The sequence below is a fragment of the Delphinapterus leucas genome, chromosome 3, assembly GCF_059928025.1.
Source record: "Delphinapterus leucas isolate spDelLeu-1000000601 "Yukka" chromosome 3, BTC_Dleu_Yukka2, whole genome shotgun sequence".
NCBI lineage: Eukaryota > Metazoa > Chordata > Mammalia > Artiodactyla > Monodontidae > Delphinapterus > Delphinapterus leucas.
Genome location: NC_143131.1, coordinates 135,434,646 through 135,453,500, shown reverse-complemented (window position 1 = coordinate 135,453,500; position 18,855 = coordinate 135,434,646). Strand labels below are relative to the sequence as shown.

Below are 18,855 nucleotides of genomic sequence, written 5' to 3'. Positions count from 1 at the left end.
AATTTAACTAGATGACTGAGGCAAAGATGGACTTTTAAAAACAGTGCTGGGAGAAGTTGGTAGTCATTTGTAAAAAGATAAAATTAGATTGCTATGTCACACCATACACAAGAATAAACGCTAAGTGGATTGCAAACCTAAATGTAAAAAGTGAACCCATATAAGTACTAGAAAAAAACAGGTGAATTCCTTTTTAAGCTTAGTTGTTGGAATGGCTTTCTGTGACTCAAAATCCTAGAGAACTCCAACTGATATAACTTTAAATACTGGCGTAACCTGGCAAAAATGTCAGGTGTTCAACCATTCCCTTATCAATCATAAAACAACCACTCTCCACCAGAGACCCACTCAATGAAGTGGCTGGCTAGGGATATTCCCTATACTTTAGGTCAGTGAACATAACATAAACACACTTGACTTGGAACTTAAAAGTGTATATCCCTTCTATCATTATTTCATTATTAAATGATAAAAATCTGCACTTGCAAAAAATTTTTTACATTAAAAAAAAATCTTCTCTTAACACATTACTGACGGGGGATTTTTGCAGAAACTAACGCCTGTGGCCAGCCATTTGTTATGTAAGTGAACACTGAAATAGCCGCATTTGAGTAAGTATCAACACATTTTTGCACTTTATTTGAAACTTTGTACATGTCTTACTAAAGCATTCTAATATTTTGGTAGCGCGTGATAGGCAGTATAGCAGGCACCTCTGTGTAGGGGAACAGAACATCTATTACAAATATACCGGGCTTCACTGCACTTTCCCCTGGAAGAGCAGACTCTACACTTTCTGGCAGCATTTTTTTTTTTTTTTCAGTCCTGTGGGTATTATTTCCTCTAGAATATGTTCTTTTATTTTACCTGATAGTCGACAAGGTGGATATTTGCGGGGGGCTCTTTTAGAAATGCCACAAGAAGGACTAGGTGCGGGACCACCACTACATTCACCAGCATGGTCAGTTACCCATTCCCTAGCTACTGCTAACAAAAATTGCTTGTAAGTCATTTTATTCTGTGCATTAAAGCTACAATAAATCTTAAACGCATTGAATAAACCACAATTACTCAAAGAGAAACCCACTTTCTTATACCATTTTCAAGTCTTCTGGAAGATACTGAAGTTTGCCAGATATGGATCAGGCTGATCAACTCCTTTCATATATTTATTATACTCTGATATACAAGTGGGCTTAGTTATCTGATAGCCAGTCCTCCTGTCTTCCTTTCCTGTAGATGCCATGGAGGCGTCATGAATAGTTGTCACCGTGTAGACTAACCTCTTGTCTTTCCTTAGAAGAATCACTTCTCCCTTCAGTAAGAATGTCATTTCTCCCCTCTAGGTTTTTAGATATCTCCTTTAATTGGTTTGGTAGACCACGATTCTCTCTTATAGCCTCAAAAACTCTGGTTTTATTTTTCAACAATATTTCAGATGTGGACACACTGTTGTAAATCCCAAGGTTGCATATATATCCAGTTTCACTTTCCCTAACCATGCTGACCAGAATTCCATTATTTTGTAAGTTTTCTGGGATTATAGGTTTTGAATCTGCATCATCCTCTCCACTTTCATCGCCTCATCAAGTGATAGCTCTTGTTTGGGTATATAGATTGACTGGAACTTTGGTAGAAAATAATCCAAAAGAGGTTTAACTTTTGAAATTCTGTCTGCAGGAAGTGGAGTTTCCGAGGTATCGTTGAAGTGAAGAAACGTCATTATTTGTTCGAACCTTCTTCTCGTCATAATCTTTGGAAAGATAGGTATTTCATGTTAAGGGATCAGTCGACCAATATTCTTTCCAGTGTGACTTTCTTATTTGTCCCATCAAAATTATTAATTCAAGAAACTTCTTCATGTCACTATTGGTCACATCAGTCCATTTTAAAGCCTCATCATACTTTTTATATGATTTTTCATTCTGTTGGTGATTCAAGTTTGTTTGAGAAGCGACCAACTCGAAAAAGTCATCACCAAAAATTGTTATTTCACTAACACTTTGTGGGTGGTTATATTTAACAGTTACACCTGACACACCTGTAAAGTCTTCTAATTTTCGTGAAATGTTGTCTTCAATCCACTCTTTTGTAGAAGCAAAGAAGCATTCTCCAGCACCGTAAGTTTCATTTTCACTTTCCGTGTTAGAATCAATCACTAAGGTTTTTTCTCTTTTTATTGGTCTAATACTCACATCCTCTGAATCAGAACTATACTCTGAACAACTATCATCTTCTGAGACACTAGTATATATGTCGCTCGGACAATCAGAGAAAGTATCTGCATAAAATTCACTGAAAAATTCTTCTTCATTCAAAACTTCACGATGCATCATTTTAGAAAATATTATGGTAATAAACTTGCATTTATAATATACACAAGGTTGGAACAAAAACCTAACGGAGGAAAATGTGAATGATAACGGCAATCATAAGTTGTGTAATGAACCCTTGATCAATTTAAGCTCTAACAACTTAGCATGGTGATATTAATTAACTGTATCATTCTCTAAAAACATATTGATACGTCTCTGGTCAATAACATTCAGGTAACAAAAACGTATTAATATGTCTCTGGTCAATAATGTGTTAATTAAATAATTCTACAGTGAGTATGTGTTTAATAGACAACAGGGAGAAAAACAAGAGGTTCACATCAGCAAGTTAACTTCCATACTGTAACTCTATCAGCAGCTATCTGCTTCCCCCTGCAGCTTTGTAAAGTAACTGCTACAAAATAAAACTTGGCCCAAACTTAGTCAAGCACAGTAAGCAGAGATCAATCCACCTGGGTAAAAAGGATGATTAAAAAAAGCTACACACTTGCTAAAAGGCTGGAAAGTGGAAGCATATGCAGTAAAACTTTCTGCTTCAGTCCTATTTAGGTGCGATAAGGAAACCTCAAACTGAAAGGCCTAGGGACACCAGTCCTACAAATTATTCTGAAGGGAATTCTTTATCATTAAAAAGGGAACAAAAGCTTCAGTTTTGTTTTCTTTGAAATCTGACATCACTTGCTTTACAGATATAGACACACTTGCTCTTTCCACAAGTCATTTTTACTAGTCCACTAGGAGTTTGGAGGGAGACTCTCTAGATTTCAGTTGTAGTTGGAACCTGACTCTCATTAAGTCTTACCCTTCTGAGGAAAGATGACTGATATTGAAAATGCTTCCTTGTTTCTTAACTCAGAAAATCCCATCTCCCAAAACTCAATTTAACAGAAATAAATTTTCTTATTTTGGTACTGCTTAAATTCTGCCCAACAACTCTTTCTTTAAGTTTTTTAGACCTTGAGCACAGATCAGGGTAAAAGAAAATATCCTATTATTAAGCTCTTCTGATGCTGGATGGAGTCACTATACAGGTTAATCAATACTTCTTGTTTTGGAAGCTTAGTCATCTGTGTCCATCTAGCCCTCTGTCTCCCAAAATGTGGCCACAGTTCTACCTGAACCAAAATGACCTGGGAGATAAGCAACAAGGATTTACTGTATAGCACAGGGAATTATATTCAATATCTTGTAATAACCTATAATGGAATATAATCAAGAAAAAATATAACTGAATCATTCTGCTGTATACCTGAAACTAACACAATATGTAAATCAACTATACTTCAATTAAAAAAAGCAAAAAAACCTGAGGATGCTTATTAACAAAGTAGATGCCACCTCACAAGTCTGTGGTATCAAACACTTCTGAGGGCTTTGCATGTTTAGTAAGTTTCCTGTGATTCTTAGACACAATTAAGTTTGAGAACCACTGATCTACACAAAGAGATCTTCCTTAATAAACACCGGAAACACTGAATGCCACTTTAACTTCTCCATCAGCAGATAACTTCCAAATGTTTTAGGGTAAAACAACCCTTACTTCCCCTGGTTTAAACTCAGAATCAGAAACCTAAGGTCCCTTCCTTAGAGACTGTCATACAGAGTGAAGTCAGAAAGAGAAAAACAAATATTGTATATTAACGCATATATGTGGAATCTAGAAAAATGGTACAGACGAACCTGTTTGCAAGGTAGAAATAAGAGACACAGATGTAGAGAACAAACATATGGACACCAAGGAGGGAAAGCTGGGGGGGTGGTGGTGGTGGTGGTGGTGGTGGTGGTGGTGGTGGGATGAATTGGGAGATTGGGATTGACATATATACACTAATATGTATAAAGTAGATAACTAACAAGAACCTGCTGTATAAAAAAATTAAATTAAAAAAAAATCTAAGGTCCCTTCCAAGTTCTTAAATTCTAGGATTTTATTTAATCACTTGCCAATAGCATTCATTAAACTCAATGCTGGTAAACTCTAAGAAATTGGTAAATATGGCAACCTTAGTTCAAAAGGATGCCCATTAAGGGAAACAAATCAGAAAGGGTTTTCTCATAAGGTTAACAGAATATGCAGGCCACTATAGAAAAGTTACTGAAAACTTTCTGGAAGCAACCAAGAGAATTGTTCCCTGCAAACATGTCCATTGTTACAACACTGATAAGATTATGAAAATATTGCAATGAGGCAGGAGAAACATGGAAATCAAAAGGATTAAGTAATGTGGGATTTAAGAAAAATGAGAGCGATGGGGGAAAGACTGATATAGAACTTTGGCACTAAACCAATACTTCAATAATGGCTCCTGTTTAAAGACTAAACAGCCTTAAAGGAAAAAACAATCCTTTACAGTTTCAGAACCTAAGGAAAACGTTTTAAAATCCCAGAAACCATATGTTATGAGCCCATGTTCACCAAGCAACAGACTTTTGTATCCATTACTTAACTGGATCTACGCATGTGTAAATGAACACTATGTGCCGACAACTGGCACCAGGGAGTAAATCCATTAAAAGGACGAAATCTGCATTTGGGCTTACAAATAAAAAAGCTTTTTTATTTGCAAGCAAGAATTAAATCACCAGAGCCCTGACGAACTCCAAGTCCCTCCATCATCTCCATGTTTGTAAAGGGCATCACCAGCTACCCAGTAGCCAAAGCCAAGGAATCAAGCTTATTTCTCACTCCAGCCCTCCCAACTGAATCCAGTATGTCTCGTCAACTCCACTTCCAAAATGAAATCATTCACTTACCTTCACTCGATCCACAGTTCAAGCTACCATCATCTTCGCCCAGCCCGCCATGTTAGGCCCTAGCTGGTCCCTGTGCTCCACTCTGCCCCCACCCCCTGCGTTCTCTGCACAACCACCAGAATACTCTTAATAAGATGGAAATAACTTTCATCTTTCCGCTGGCTTAACTACCCATCTGTTTCCTACTGCACTTGGAAAAAAATTCAAATCCCTTACCATGGCTCACAAAGTGTTCCATCATCAGACCCTCTCTTATTTCATCCCCCATTTCTCTTCCTTAATCACTATGCTCCCACTAATGGCCCTTCCACTCCTTGCATGCAAAGAATACAGCCAAACCTGTAGGGTCTTTATACTAACCGCTCCCCTTCTATGGAATATTTTCCTCTCAGATACACATTTGACTCCTTTTCCCGTCCAAGTCTTTCCTGAAATGACACTTCCCCAGAGAGGCCTTTCCTGACCAACCAATTTTAAGTAGTCCTGCCCATGGTTCCAACTCCCATGCCTACTTCACTTCATCTTATCATTCCCCCCACCCCACCCATACCAACTAGAATATACATATGAGAGATGTGTGTCTTATTCACCACTGTATTCCTAAGTGCCTCAAACAATGCCTGGCATGTGGAAGAAATGCAAACATTTCTTGAATAAATGAATGATAAAATCTCTGTAATTTGTAAGACCAATCACTGGCCCTCATGGGAGAGAGAAAACATTATTCAGCTATTTAATGAAGGAAGACTATGTGCAAGGCCCCATGACAGTGGTCCTCAAACTTTAGTGTGTGCACAAGAATGAGAGAATTTATACATGAGGCATAAGAACCCCATTTTGACAAGCAGCCCACAAAAGATGATTCTCTTACATCAATACCACCACAATGCAGTATATTCCATAGGTCCCCAAAATATAAGCATCTTTGTATCAGAATATTATTATAGCAATAATTCTCATCTGCTACCAGATATGTCTTCCTCAGCCAAGCCTTTAAGAATCACTTATTTGGGACTTCCCTGGTGGCACAGTGGTTGAGAATCTGCCTGCCAATGCAGGGGACATGGGTTCGAGCCCTGGTTTGGGAAGATCCGACTATGCCACGGAGCAACTAGGCCCGTGAACCACAACTACTGAGCCTGCGCGTCTGGAGCCTGTGCTCAACAAGAGAGGCTGCGACAGTGAGAGGCCTGTGCACCGTGATGAAGAGTGGCCCCTGCCTGCCGCAACTAGAGAAAGCTCTCGCACAGAAACGAAGACCCAACACAGCCAAAAATAAATAAATAAATAAATTAATAATAAAAAAAAAGAATCACTTACTTACTTTGCAGATCTAGTACATCTCAAATGTAAGCTAAAATCCTATTCCTCTAGGTAGTCATAGCTACATTTAAGGTTTCACAAACAGTTAAGATTGCTGGCTGAAACAAACACACACATAGTGCTTTCCTTAAGAGATTTTGCCAGTTTTAAATGAATCTTAACTGCCTTCCTCCTCTGTTACTCTTGATCTGCTGAGAACTGGCACCCTCTTGAGCCTGGATCATCTTCTCAGCCACAGGGCAAGTCAAGTCAGCTTGAATAACAGACTTTAGCTTTTGCTTTTTTTCTTTCTTTTTTGCGGTACGCGGGCCTCTCACTGCTGTGGCCTCTCCCGTTATGGAGCACAGGCTCCGGACGCGCAGGCTCAGCGGCCATGGCTCACGGGCCCAGCAGCTCCGCGGCATGTGGGATCTTCCCGGACCGGGGCACGAACCCGTGTCCCCTGCATCGGCAGGTGGACTCTCAACCACTGCGCCACCAGGGAAGCCCCAGACTTTAGCTATTAATACTTGATACATTTAGTAATACATATATCCTATGATAGCATATCTTTCCCAAATCCTCAAAGGTCAGCTTTATGTGCTTTTTTCTTTAGTAGAAAGTCCACCCTGGTTGTAAAGAATCAAATTTTTATTTATATTCTCAAATTGGAATAACTTTTATTGTTGTTGATCATAAATGTAATACATGCTTACCATAAAAAAAGCAAACATTACAAAATTATATTAAATATAAATGAAAACTTCCCAATAATCACACCCTTTAGAGCTACTCACTTTTTATAGTTTGGTGTATATCCTGCCAAACTTTCATGTATAAACATATTTTCACACAGGTTTTTAACGTAAAAGGAATCATCACTGACCATTCCATAACCTGCTATAAAGAGAAAACACCTGGGTGTCTCCTCTACTCTCAACACTCACTCTGAACACTTCTGTGACCAAATGTGTAGGAGTTTCTCCCACACCAAGCAACTCCAGCTCTGCAGTGGACTCCAGCCAATGTCCTACACTTTAACTCAATTCTGACACTATCTGCCTAGAGATAGGGTCAGACCCCACAGGTTAAGCACTGAGTTCCACAAGACTGGCTCCATCCTCACTTCAGATACCAACTGCAAGTCCAGGCTGTCATTTCTACTTTTTTTGGTCTGTTTATATATATATTTTTTTCCCTGTAGTTGATGTACAATATTATATGTTACATAAAAGGTGTACAACATAGTTATCCACAATTTTTTAAGATTATACCCCATTTATAATTATTATAAAATTTTACCTATATTCCCTGTGTTGCACAACATATCCCCGTAGCTTATTTATTTTGCATATAGTAATTTGGACCTCTTAATCCACTACTCCTATCTTGCTCCTCCCTCCTTCCCCTCCCTAATGGTAACCACTAATTTGTTTCCTGTATCTGTGAGTCTGTTTCTTTTTTGTTATATTCACTAGTTTTACTTTTTAGATGCCACATATAAGTGATATCATACAGTATTTGTCTTTGTCTGACTTCTTTCACTTAGCATAATGCCCTCCAAGTCCATCCATGTTGTTGCAGTCACCTCTGCTTTTGACCCATGGGCTATAAGTTGGCGGCTTCCACGACCACCTCCTCAGGTTCAATTAATTTGCTAGAGGGGCTCACAGAACTCAGGAAAGCAGTTTACTTATTAGGTTACCACTTTACTATAAAGGACATAACTCAGGAACAGTCAGATGGAGGAGATGTATAAGGCAAGGTATGTGGGAAGGGGCACTAAGCCTCCATGCCCTATGGATGTGCACCCTCCCACCACCTGTATGTGTTCACCAACTATGAAGCTCTCTGAACCCAATCCTTTGGGTTTTTTATGGAGGCTTCATTAAGTAAGCATGATTGATTAATCACTGGTCATTAGTGATTACTGGTCATTAGTGATTAACTCAACCTTCAGCCCCTCTCCCTTCCCCAGAGATGGGGGTGGAGTGGGGTGAGGCTGAGAGCTCCAAACTCTGACAACTAGACCTCATCCTTAGGGGCTTTCCAAAAGTCATCGCATTAACATTAACTCAGGTGTGGTTGAAAGAGGCTTGTTATGAGTAACAAAATGAACCTTTATCTCTTTCCACCTAGGAAATCCCAAAGGTTTTAGGAACTCTGTGCCAGGAACTGGACAAACACCAAATACATGTTTATTATAAATCATATTATCACACCTGCTTATTAATACATTTAACATTCAGGCATTACTCCATGCCAATACTAATATTTATCTCTTTAATGACTACATTGTACACTACCACATAAATATGCCAAAAATGTTTAAAGTAATACCCTCTGTTCAACATTAGTTCTAGTTTTCTAAAAGTTCTAAAATTATGAATGATCCTGCAATGTATCTTTATATATACACCTATACATATTTTTAATAACTTCCTTAAAATAAGTGACTAGAAGAGAATCAGGTTTAAAGCTGTACTGTCTAATATGGTACTCACTAGGCACGTGTGACCACTTAAATTAACTGAAATAAAAAATTTAAAAATTCATTTTATCAGCTGTACTAGCCACATTTCAACTGCTCAACAGCCAGATGACTGTTAAAATGTGGCAGCCAATGGCCGGTGGCTACCATACTGGACAGTGTAGATACAGAACACTCCCATCATTGCAAAAGGTTCCACTGGTAGCCCTGATCTAGAGAAATGGTCATATAAAAATTTGATATCTATACCCCAAAGAAATGATGTAGCAATCCAAACTCCCAATATCAGTACATGAATTCCTACCTCCTCTTCTTGTCAACATCAGATCAATGTTCTGATCTGAGAGATGAGACATGTTTTAATTTGCATTTAAAAATTATTAGTGAGGCTGAAAGCCTGCACATTTTGTGGCCATTTGTGTTTATTTCTGTTGTTGAATTATCTGAACTTTGTCTACTTTAAAAGAATCAAGCTTAAACATATCCTTTTCCCAATGACCCATAAAACCGAACCTTATGTGCAGCAAAGAGACATTTCTTCATCTGTTTTGCTGGTTTCCTAATATTAATTTCACAAAGATATTTATTAAAGCAGCATAAAGATAGCTAATATTACAATTGGGGTGAGTTACCCAGGTGTACACAGTTGTCAAAACTCACTGAGCGGGACTTCCCTGGTGGCATAGTGGTTAAGAATCTGCCTGCCAATGCAGAGGACATGAGTTCGAGCCCTGGTCTGGGAAGATCCCACATGCCACGGAGCAACTAAGTCCATGTGCCACAACTACTGAGCCTGCGCGCCTAGAGCCCGTGCTCCGCAACAAGAGAAGCCTGCGCACCGCAACGAACAGTAGCTCCCACTCACTGCAACTAGAGAAAGCCTGCACGCAGTAACAAAAGACCCAACGCAGCGCCACCCCGCAAAAAAAAAAACAAACAAAAAACTCACTGAGCTGTACACATCAGAGCTTAAACAATTTCACAACATGTAAATTATACCTTAATTTTTATAATGGGAATGGAGAGCAGAGTATGTAACATTTTGAGGCAAACCACTCAATTGTCAAACCGATGGCAAGCCTCTATATCAGGGCAAAATATATTAAAGTATTAGAAAAGCATTGCTAACATTTTAACATAGACGTTTTATCAATGTTTCTAAAAAGCCTGCACCAGTGATGTGAAAGCTGAACCAAACACTCACTTTCTGGAAAATCATTGCCCTGATGTTACTGTACGGTACTTGATTTAATTTTCCGAGCCATTTCTGGTGAGGTCGTTCATGAACTGGGCTCATTTCTGCCCTTTACCCTTCTCTTCTGGTAGCACACACTAACACAAAAGCTAACATATGCATGTTAAAACCAACAGATTTGATCATGAAAAGTGCCTAAGGAAGGACACAGACAAGATGGTTTTCCTCACCTTCCACTACCTCCCCACTCCCATTCTTACACTGCACATTTACCATCTCAGTCCAGCACCAATCCATCATAACCTGTTCACTGAGTGAGCTCTTCAGAGGCATAAGCCACAAATCTCATTCACGTTCTTTGCAAACTCAGATATTACAGTAACTCTTCATGCGACCTTGCTTAAGGGATCAGAAGGAAGGATAGATGGAGGACACTAAGCCTCTCCTTCCCAAAGTGAAGGCTTGCTCAGTTACTAAGCCCAGGGCAAAGTAGCAGGAAAGTGTGCATTTTATTAGGACATCTGCTTTGTAGGAAGACAGCTGTTTTTGTTATTAAGTTCTACATATTTTGGCTTTGGAATCAAGGAGATCTGGGTTTGAGAATCAGTTCTGCTATTTATTAGATATGTGATTTCAGGCAAGTTACTGTACTACTCTAAGCTGTTCTCTTATAGGGATGTTAACAGTATATGTCATAGGCATGTTGTGAAGATTAAAACACAAGTAACATTTTAAGCTCAGTGGCTGGCACATTTCTGGTGTTTAACAAATGACAGCTACCATCACACACAATTCTGTTCCTCAAGAACGAACTGTAAATGACACAGGTCCCAGTCACTGCTCTCTGTAGCCAAGTCATCACCACCAGTAAATCCAGGCAGTCTTTTTGCTAACAATGGATTAGCATAAACAAGCAGCATACCATAATTCTATAAAGTCTGACTAAAAAAACAGCCATTACAGGAATTTCAGCAGCCAACCATAGATCATTAAAAAAAGCTAAAAGGTGTATATATATATATATGTTAGAAACAATTACACAAGATGAACGTAAGAACTCAAAGTTCACAGGAAAAAAAGGAAATTTCTTTGCTATGCAGACACACTCAATGCTGCCCCACCATGCCACTGATTTATCTCAGATCCATCACTACTAAAACAATAAACATACAGATGGGCAAGTCACTCTTTACCACAAATGAAGCAGTCTATGATAGAGCATCAGTCACATTTATCCACTTTAAAAAGCAGTTTACATGACAGATCATGCACAATAAACAAAACAGTTACCTTTTTCTCTTCATCTGGCATGTTTTTTTCCAGTTCCATTAGGTATTCTTCATCTAGTTCAGAGGAATTCACATCATTATCAGGTTTGTTCTCAACCTTGCCCACTCCTGGCTCTTCCTTCTCAAATGAGGCACTTGCATCATGAAAGCACTCCTCTTCTTCTTGGTCCTCCTGGGGATGGGGCTCAACATCGCTAAGCACCTTGCTCTGGGAATGGTGATCTTTGGCATTAGACACTGGAGGGTCAACACGCTCTGCTTCCTGGAGCTCTGTTACTTTCAAACCATTGAACAGATCCTCTGGAACCCTACAGTTTTCTGACTTCTCCCCCATGCTGAATCAGTGAGGGAGGTGAAGCTGAAACTCTGGGAAAGAGAACACATGTTAGGTAATGGTATCTATCTATCAAATCCTACCTATCACACCTAAACAAACTTCTGCATCAAAGCCCAAAGCACACCCTAACTTCCTTTCACTGGAATTAATTCATTTATATATTCATATATAAAGGGTATCATACGCCCATAAATAATGCCAAATGTAACTTTAACTGATACCCTTTTCAGAACTTCTTATAAGCAACGAGACACCGATTTTAATGTGATTCTTCCACTTTCCACTGCTCTCAGTTTGTCGGGGTAGCAAAAAATGGGCAGAAGCGAAAACAATGGCAAGAAAAATGAAGCGTCTCTAATTTTTATTCAGAACGAATAGCCAGATCGTAAATAAGGAACCACGGCCTGTCTTTCCAGCACCACCACACGAAGCTCAAAAATAAGTTTCTGGTGGAGCTAAAACTACAATCTGTGCCAAAAGAATAATCATCAACTTCCCCCACATGCGTGTGGTAGAGCCAACGCAGGTTATAGTGGGAGGCCCTGGCTCAGGTGGCCCTAATCAGCATTCCCGAGGGGGTCAGAATCAGCCACGAAAAGCGTGGTTCTCAACACTGGGTGCACAACGTTAACACCTGGGACGCTTTAGCAAGTTCTGCTGCCCAGATCTTATATTCCACAGATTCTGATTTGTTGCTCTGGCGTGGAGCCAGGGCACCTGTATCTTTAAAAAGGCATCCCAGGTGATTCTCACGTGCAGCCAATTGAGAACCAGTGCTGTAGAAGCTGAGTCAGATCGTCAGCACCGCCGCCTCACTGGTCGCAGTAAAATCACGCCAACGACCCTTGTGTTGCGACAAAAACCCGAATTCGCTCCAGCTCGTCCCAAGAAAACTTAAAACAGCACGATTTTATTACGGAGACTTTGCCTCCACAGCAACGTTTTGTTTCTCCCCGCTCCCAGGTCTAGTGGAAAAACACAGGGGTTTGAGGCCTCAGAGTTGTGGGGGCCTCAGGCCCCCATAGGGCCACCCCACCCTTCCCAAAGGTTCGTCCCGTAGCTGTGTCCCTCACCGCCAAGAAAAGAGACCTGTAGGGCTACTCACTGCTTCACAGCTCCTCTCGTCCTCACCTTCTTCGCCTGAGATCCTCTACTTCCGCTCAGTCAGATGCTCTTCCGTCGGCGCTGACCAATAGCGTCGCTGTTGGCAAAGCATCCTGGGAAATGTAGTAAAACCTCAGGGTGACAGGGCGTTGCTGTCGCTGTGTGACGTCATTGTACGGGCTTAAATAAGAGCGACGGTTACCGTCCTGGGTTACGGCAAGAGTCCGCGCTACTACGCACTGCAGGAAAAAAAGGAAAAGAGAAAGGCTGTTTCTCTGATGTTCCTTTTACACCTCCGTTACGACCTCTTTCATGTCAGCTATGCTGTGTATAGTAGCATGAACCTGAAGCATGAACCTTGTCCAGAAATAAAGCTTTCCCTCTTATGTTTCTCAGTGTGTCTTTCAAGGGGTCTACCGCTAGATAAAAACAGTGTTGACAATAATACTAAGTTTTTATCTGCCTTTTCCATACTCCTTCTTTCATGAACGTACAATGGATTTTTCTAAAGGTTATGTGTCCTGTGATAGTTCAATGAACTGAACGCAGAAGGAGTGATGAGACTCCAGATGTCTTCTATTAAGGCAGAGGTTAGCAAAACTGTAAAACAATGCCACTCTTCTCACTATATGTATTTTTTTGTTTTGGAAAACACAGTAGCTATAAAAAGATTATTTATGTTGCATATAATGGGTGTATTGTTATCTTAATGGACAAATTAACATTAGAATGTTTTCATTTCTACTAGTAAATATTGATAGGTATAACTCACATAAACAAAAGCTTTTCGTGGTCCTCAATAATATTCGAGAGTGTTAAGTGGTCCTGGAACCAGAAGTGAACTGTTGGCCTATACATTCATTCAAGAAATGTTTACTGAATGTTTATTAGACCCCAAGCATTGCCCACTAGGAATACAGAATTGAGATATCCCTTAAGGTAGCCAGACATGTTACCAGCAAGAACAGCAGGGTATTAGTTAGTTTTCTATAATTCACAGAATCTATTGCAGAGATAGCTGGGAGGGACTTTTTCCAGAAGGATATCAAATTTATTTCTTCAATTTATGTCTAAATGAGGTTATGCATACAGTTATATTTTTGTGTAAATCAAAAGCTTTAATATACTGAAAGTAAACATTAAAAATATATCAGAATTTTGGAAACCTTTTAATATTTCTTAATTTTCTAAATACAGCAAGAACTATAAAAAGGTAAGTGGTTAGGTCTTATGATCTTTAAGAAGTCCTGTTAATAAATTCTGGTGTGATAGAAAGGCTATAAATTTCAGAGCAAACTAAATAAGTATATAAGTTAAATAAATGCATTACAATGTCAGCTTCTTTACTAGCTGTCCAACTTTGGACAATAATTCTAGTAGCTAACCTTGACTGATTATGTGCTTATTAGGTGCTACATGCTGTGAAAAATGCTTTAGATGGATTATTTGATTATTTGATTTCTAATTCTGGCTCTGCCACTTGACTAGCTGTGTGACACTGGGACAAATTACTTAATGCTTCTAAGCTTAATATATAAATTTACCTCATACGTAAAAATTGGGATGGGTAACAATGGTTCCTCCCTCTTTAGTTTTTTGGCAGAAAGAAATGATATAATCTAGAAGACAAGGACCCACAGGATTTGGCACATAATATTTAATTAATGTGAGAGACAATAATAATATGTGACAGGGCTTGTGACAATAGCTGTGTACCAGAAACCTAATAAGAAACAGTCCCTGCCCTCCCCCATCCCAAGGAACGCACAGGCTAGTGGGGGAGGGGAAGGGGGGGATAAAGGCACTACTGAGCCTAAAGGAAGAAGCAATCCATTCTTTTCTTTTAACCTCAAGAAGAACAAACATCCAGTTGGACCAATTTGGTAGATCTTCACTAATAAGATATTTGAGTTAGTCTGTTGAAAGAGGAATAATTCATTAAGAGGACAAAAACTGGAGAGGCTGAAGGACATCTTGAAAATATTAGGAGCATTCTGGGGAATGATAAGCAGTCGGATGTTGCTGAGGTAGAGAGCACAAAGCAAGAAACATTTTTAGAGATGCAAGCCCACCAGTCAATTCTGGGAACCATGGAGATTTTGTCTCTTTGTGCTTACAACCCCTCTGTAAAAGGAAAAGAAATGTTTTTCATCTAGAGGGCAGTTCTGTTATTTTCCCAGGGCAAAGACCATGTCTGTCTTGTTTACAGTTGTAAGGGGTCAGTGAACATCCTGTTATCACATGGGTGAATGAACCTCTTTCAGGAATTTATGGCCAAAACACTGAGTAACTCAGTGCTCTGATGGGTTGCATAAGAAGATTTTGAGACTTCTGGAACTTCCTTATACCATTGTTGTAAGAATTAAACACAGAAAGTGAAGGGCTTAAGATAGAAAAAAATACTTTAATATTAATAGCACTTAGCGTGGCAAGTGCCCAATAAATATTTGCTGTTATTGTAATCATTATTATTAATGAAGGTATTATAGTATTACCACTATTATGACCAATTACTAATAGTAATTTAATTATTACTTGTGTTACTAATGGTAACCAATAATATTATTAATAGTGATAATATGTGTGAAGTTTCCATTCACACCCCCCCAGACAAGGGACTGAGCACCTAAGTTTGTTGAAAGAATGGAAGCTGAACATGGATGAATAAATAATGAATGAATGAATGCTAGGCAGCATACTAGACCCTGTGGTGGGTACAGCAATAAATCTGGAGAGTAGTAAAATAATCATTTACTCTTTGCTTTTCTCCTGGGGGGGGAGCAGCTGGGTGGTTTCTTAGTGGCACATGCCCATCTCTCAATCATAAGGAGTTGCCCACTTGGTCTGGGCCAGCTAGCTCTGGGCTGGGAGCAGAGCAGGGACTAGGAAGGGGGTAAGCAAGTCTCAGCAATGGGTAGAAGTGATGGAAGATATTAGAGAAGGAGTCTTATACTCAAGGGTGCTCCTCTGGGTCACGGGCATGGCAACGGGATTGTTGCCCAGTATGGTGGTTAAGAGTGTAAGTTCTAGTGTCAGACTGCCTGGGTTTGAATCCCTGCTCTGCCTCTTAGCAGCTGTGTGATATAATTTTGGACAAGTCACTAAACCTTAACACCTACCTCGGAAAGTTTCATGAAGCTTAAATGGGATAACGAACCTAAAACACTTTGTACAGACCCCAGCTCAAACTTTAACTGTATTTTAAATTAAAGCAATTTATTTTAATTGCTTTGTGGAGAATCTGCAGGCAGAGATGGAAATCACTCCTGCCTCTCCTAGTGACTTATTATGTACACACTGTACTAAAACTTTAGGAGGCTCTGTGCATCTATGCTCCCTGGAGCTAGAGATTTAAGTCTATGCTACACTGATTCAGTCCTTTTTGTGCTCAATGTGAATATATTAATACCACAAGGCTACTGAGCCCAGCTTTGAGGACAAAGCTTTACACTCTGGTATCCTCTAAGTCCTGGGCTCCTTCTCCCAGAGTTGGGGTGCTTGAATTTGCTAAAGCAGGGTCCAATATCCAGGAATAGTCAGGGATGTATATAAAAATATATAATTAACAGGTAGATCCTGTATTCTTATAGTGTTTCCAAGGGATGCTATGGCTTTTTATTTTTTTCCAGTTCTAATTTTCAAATTGAGATTTCTTGATAGGAGACATAATCAAGAGCTAACATCCTGTGCATTTAAATTTCTAGATTTCTGTTTCCCTGTGATCAGCATGTCCAATAGTAATAGATGTGAGACATGTATGTGTAACAGAGAAGAACAAACCTGACCCCATGTTAGATCTATTCCTTTAACTCTAACCCTTGTGCTCTGTCGCCTGTGCTTAGTCATGCTGGCTCTGTACCTTTGTAAAAGAATGTTGCCTATAGCCTGCAATAGACCAGACAGCTCGTTCTCAAGGCTCTGACCTTTAAAGGTATAACACTTTCCCATTAAAAAGTTGCAGAACAGAGAATAACATTTGGCTTGTTGGAGGTTTATAGGAACATTGTGACCACATCTATGCGGACAGCTGCAAGAATAAAGGATTTCTGGCATAAGAAGTTTGCAACAACTAGCCACATCCCCTCCCCTTTTAGTATGAAAGAAGCCTGAATTCTAACTCAGGTAAGATGGTTCTTTGGGACACTAGTCCACCATCTTCTCGGTCTGCTGGCTTTCTGAATAAAGTCACTATTCTTTGCCCCTCGTCTCTCGATTTATTGGCCTGTCGTGTGGTGAGCAGTACAAGCTTGGATTCGGTAATGTATGCAATTTTTAAAGTTCTAGCAGGGTGCTTCCTTGGTGGTGCAGTGGTTAAGAATCTGCCTGCTAATGCAGGGGACATGGGTTCAAGCCCTGGTCCGGGAAGATCCCACGTGCTGCATAGCAAGTAAGCCTGCGAGCCACAACTACTGAGCCCACGTGCCACAACTACTGAAGCCTGCATGCCTAGAGCCTGTGCTCCACAACTGGAGAAGCCACGGCAATGAGAAGCCCGCGCACTGCAACAAAGAGGAGCCCCCGCTCACCGCAACTAGAGAAAAGCCTGCGCACAGCAACGGAGAGCCAACGCAGCCAAAATAAATAAATTAATTAATTAAAAAAAAAAACTTGAATCTGTACGCAGATTTCATAAAATTTACAGTTAAAAAAATAGATTCATATATCCAAAATTTTCAAAAATACTTCCCAAATGACTGAGTCAAATACTAGTTTTTTAATTTAAATTTAATTAATATGAAATAAAACCATTAATATGGTTGCACTAGTCACATTTCAAATGCTCAACAGCCACATGAAGCTAATGTCTACAGTACCAGATAAGAGAGGCTTAGATCTTCCAGAAAAACAGCTAACTAACATTCATAGAGAACTTAGGTGTGTCGGGGGTGTGCGCATTATTTTACATTTGTAATTGTAGGTAATCCTTACAACAACCCTGGCCTCCCTACTTTCACCCTTTCTTCCTATGATCCCATCACCATGCAGTAGTAACCAAACTGATCTTTTAAACACACGAGTCCTGTTCAAGTCTTAACCATTTTCACTGGCTTCTCAGTCTGATTAGAATAAAATCTAAAATTCCTTGTCATGACCCATAAGGCCTATGTAAGCTGCTCTCTACCTACCTCTCTGACCTCATCTTGTACCACTGTCCCTCTTGGGTGCTGACTACTCTCTTCCTTCCTAAAACACAATATTTTCCCCATCTCAAGACCTTTCTGTTCCACTTTCCCTCTGCCTGATGCCATTAACAGCTCTTCCCATGGTTTGCTCATTCTCATTCTGCAGGTCTTGCCTAAATATCACTTAAGTAGCTCACTCTATTACATCACCCCGTTTCCTTCATACCATTTATCACATCTGTAACAATCTTGAGTATTTATTTACTTGATTATAATAACTCCTTCTACTAGACTGTAAGAGCCACAAGGATTGAGCTCTTGTCTGTCTTCTTTGCTGTGAAATCCACACAGCCCAGCACAATGCCTGCTGCACAATAGAAACTCAAATATTGTATAAATGGATGACATTGATAGGTATTATTATTACAAATGATAAGACTGAGGCTCAGAGAGGTTAAAAGTTTTCCCCAAGGTCACACAGCTAGTCAAACAGAACAAGGACATAAAGTTGGGTCTAACCACAAAGTCTGTGTTTTTCTAAAGAACAAAAGGGGTGGGCAGATATAGTCACCTTAACTGTTAAAGGAGAAGTGGCTTTGAAGGTGATTTATATCTATAAAAAATATGGATATATACTTGGCAGGAAAACTCAGCAGTTTTTCATTGTCAAGCTAATGGCTCAGAGCCTGGTTAAAGATGAGGCCTTTAATGCTGGTAATGGATGGATGAAGGTACCATATAAAATGGAGTCTGACAGTCTTGGAGGGAGTCATGCAGAAGACTGCCAAGGCAAGCATCCTGCACCCACTTGCCCTACTGCCCAACCCCCCTCTGCCCTCAATCTCGGTCATTTGGATCAAGAAAGGGAATTCGTGCCCCAACCACAAATGGAATGACTGAGCTAGGACATTTTTTTCCCCTGGG

The 18,855-nt window shown here is 39.8% G+C and overlaps 1 protein-coding gene across 3 annotated transcripts in view; it reads right to left on the bottom strand.

The window, feature by feature from the left end:
* The window catches only part of TTC1 (tetratricopeptide repeat domain 1), an 82,693-nt gene that overhangs the window by 41,717 nt on the left and 22,121 nt on the right, over window positions 1-18,855 (bottom strand). For 2 of the 3 annotated variants that reach the window (XM_089909626.1, XM_022566065.3), the window contains exons 3-4: window positions 12,810-13,047; window positions 11,369-11,733 (exon numbers count right to left, since the gene is read on the bottom strand). In XM_089909626.1, coding sequence (XP_089765752.1) covers window positions 11,369-11,701 — 333 coding nt within the window. In that variant the 5' untranslated portion in view covers window positions 11,702-11,733; window positions 12,810-13,047. The remainder of the gene's footprint in view (window positions 1-11,368; window positions 11,734-12,809; window positions 13,048-18,855) is intronic. The other variant, XM_022566064.2, reaches the window with a different exon arrangement.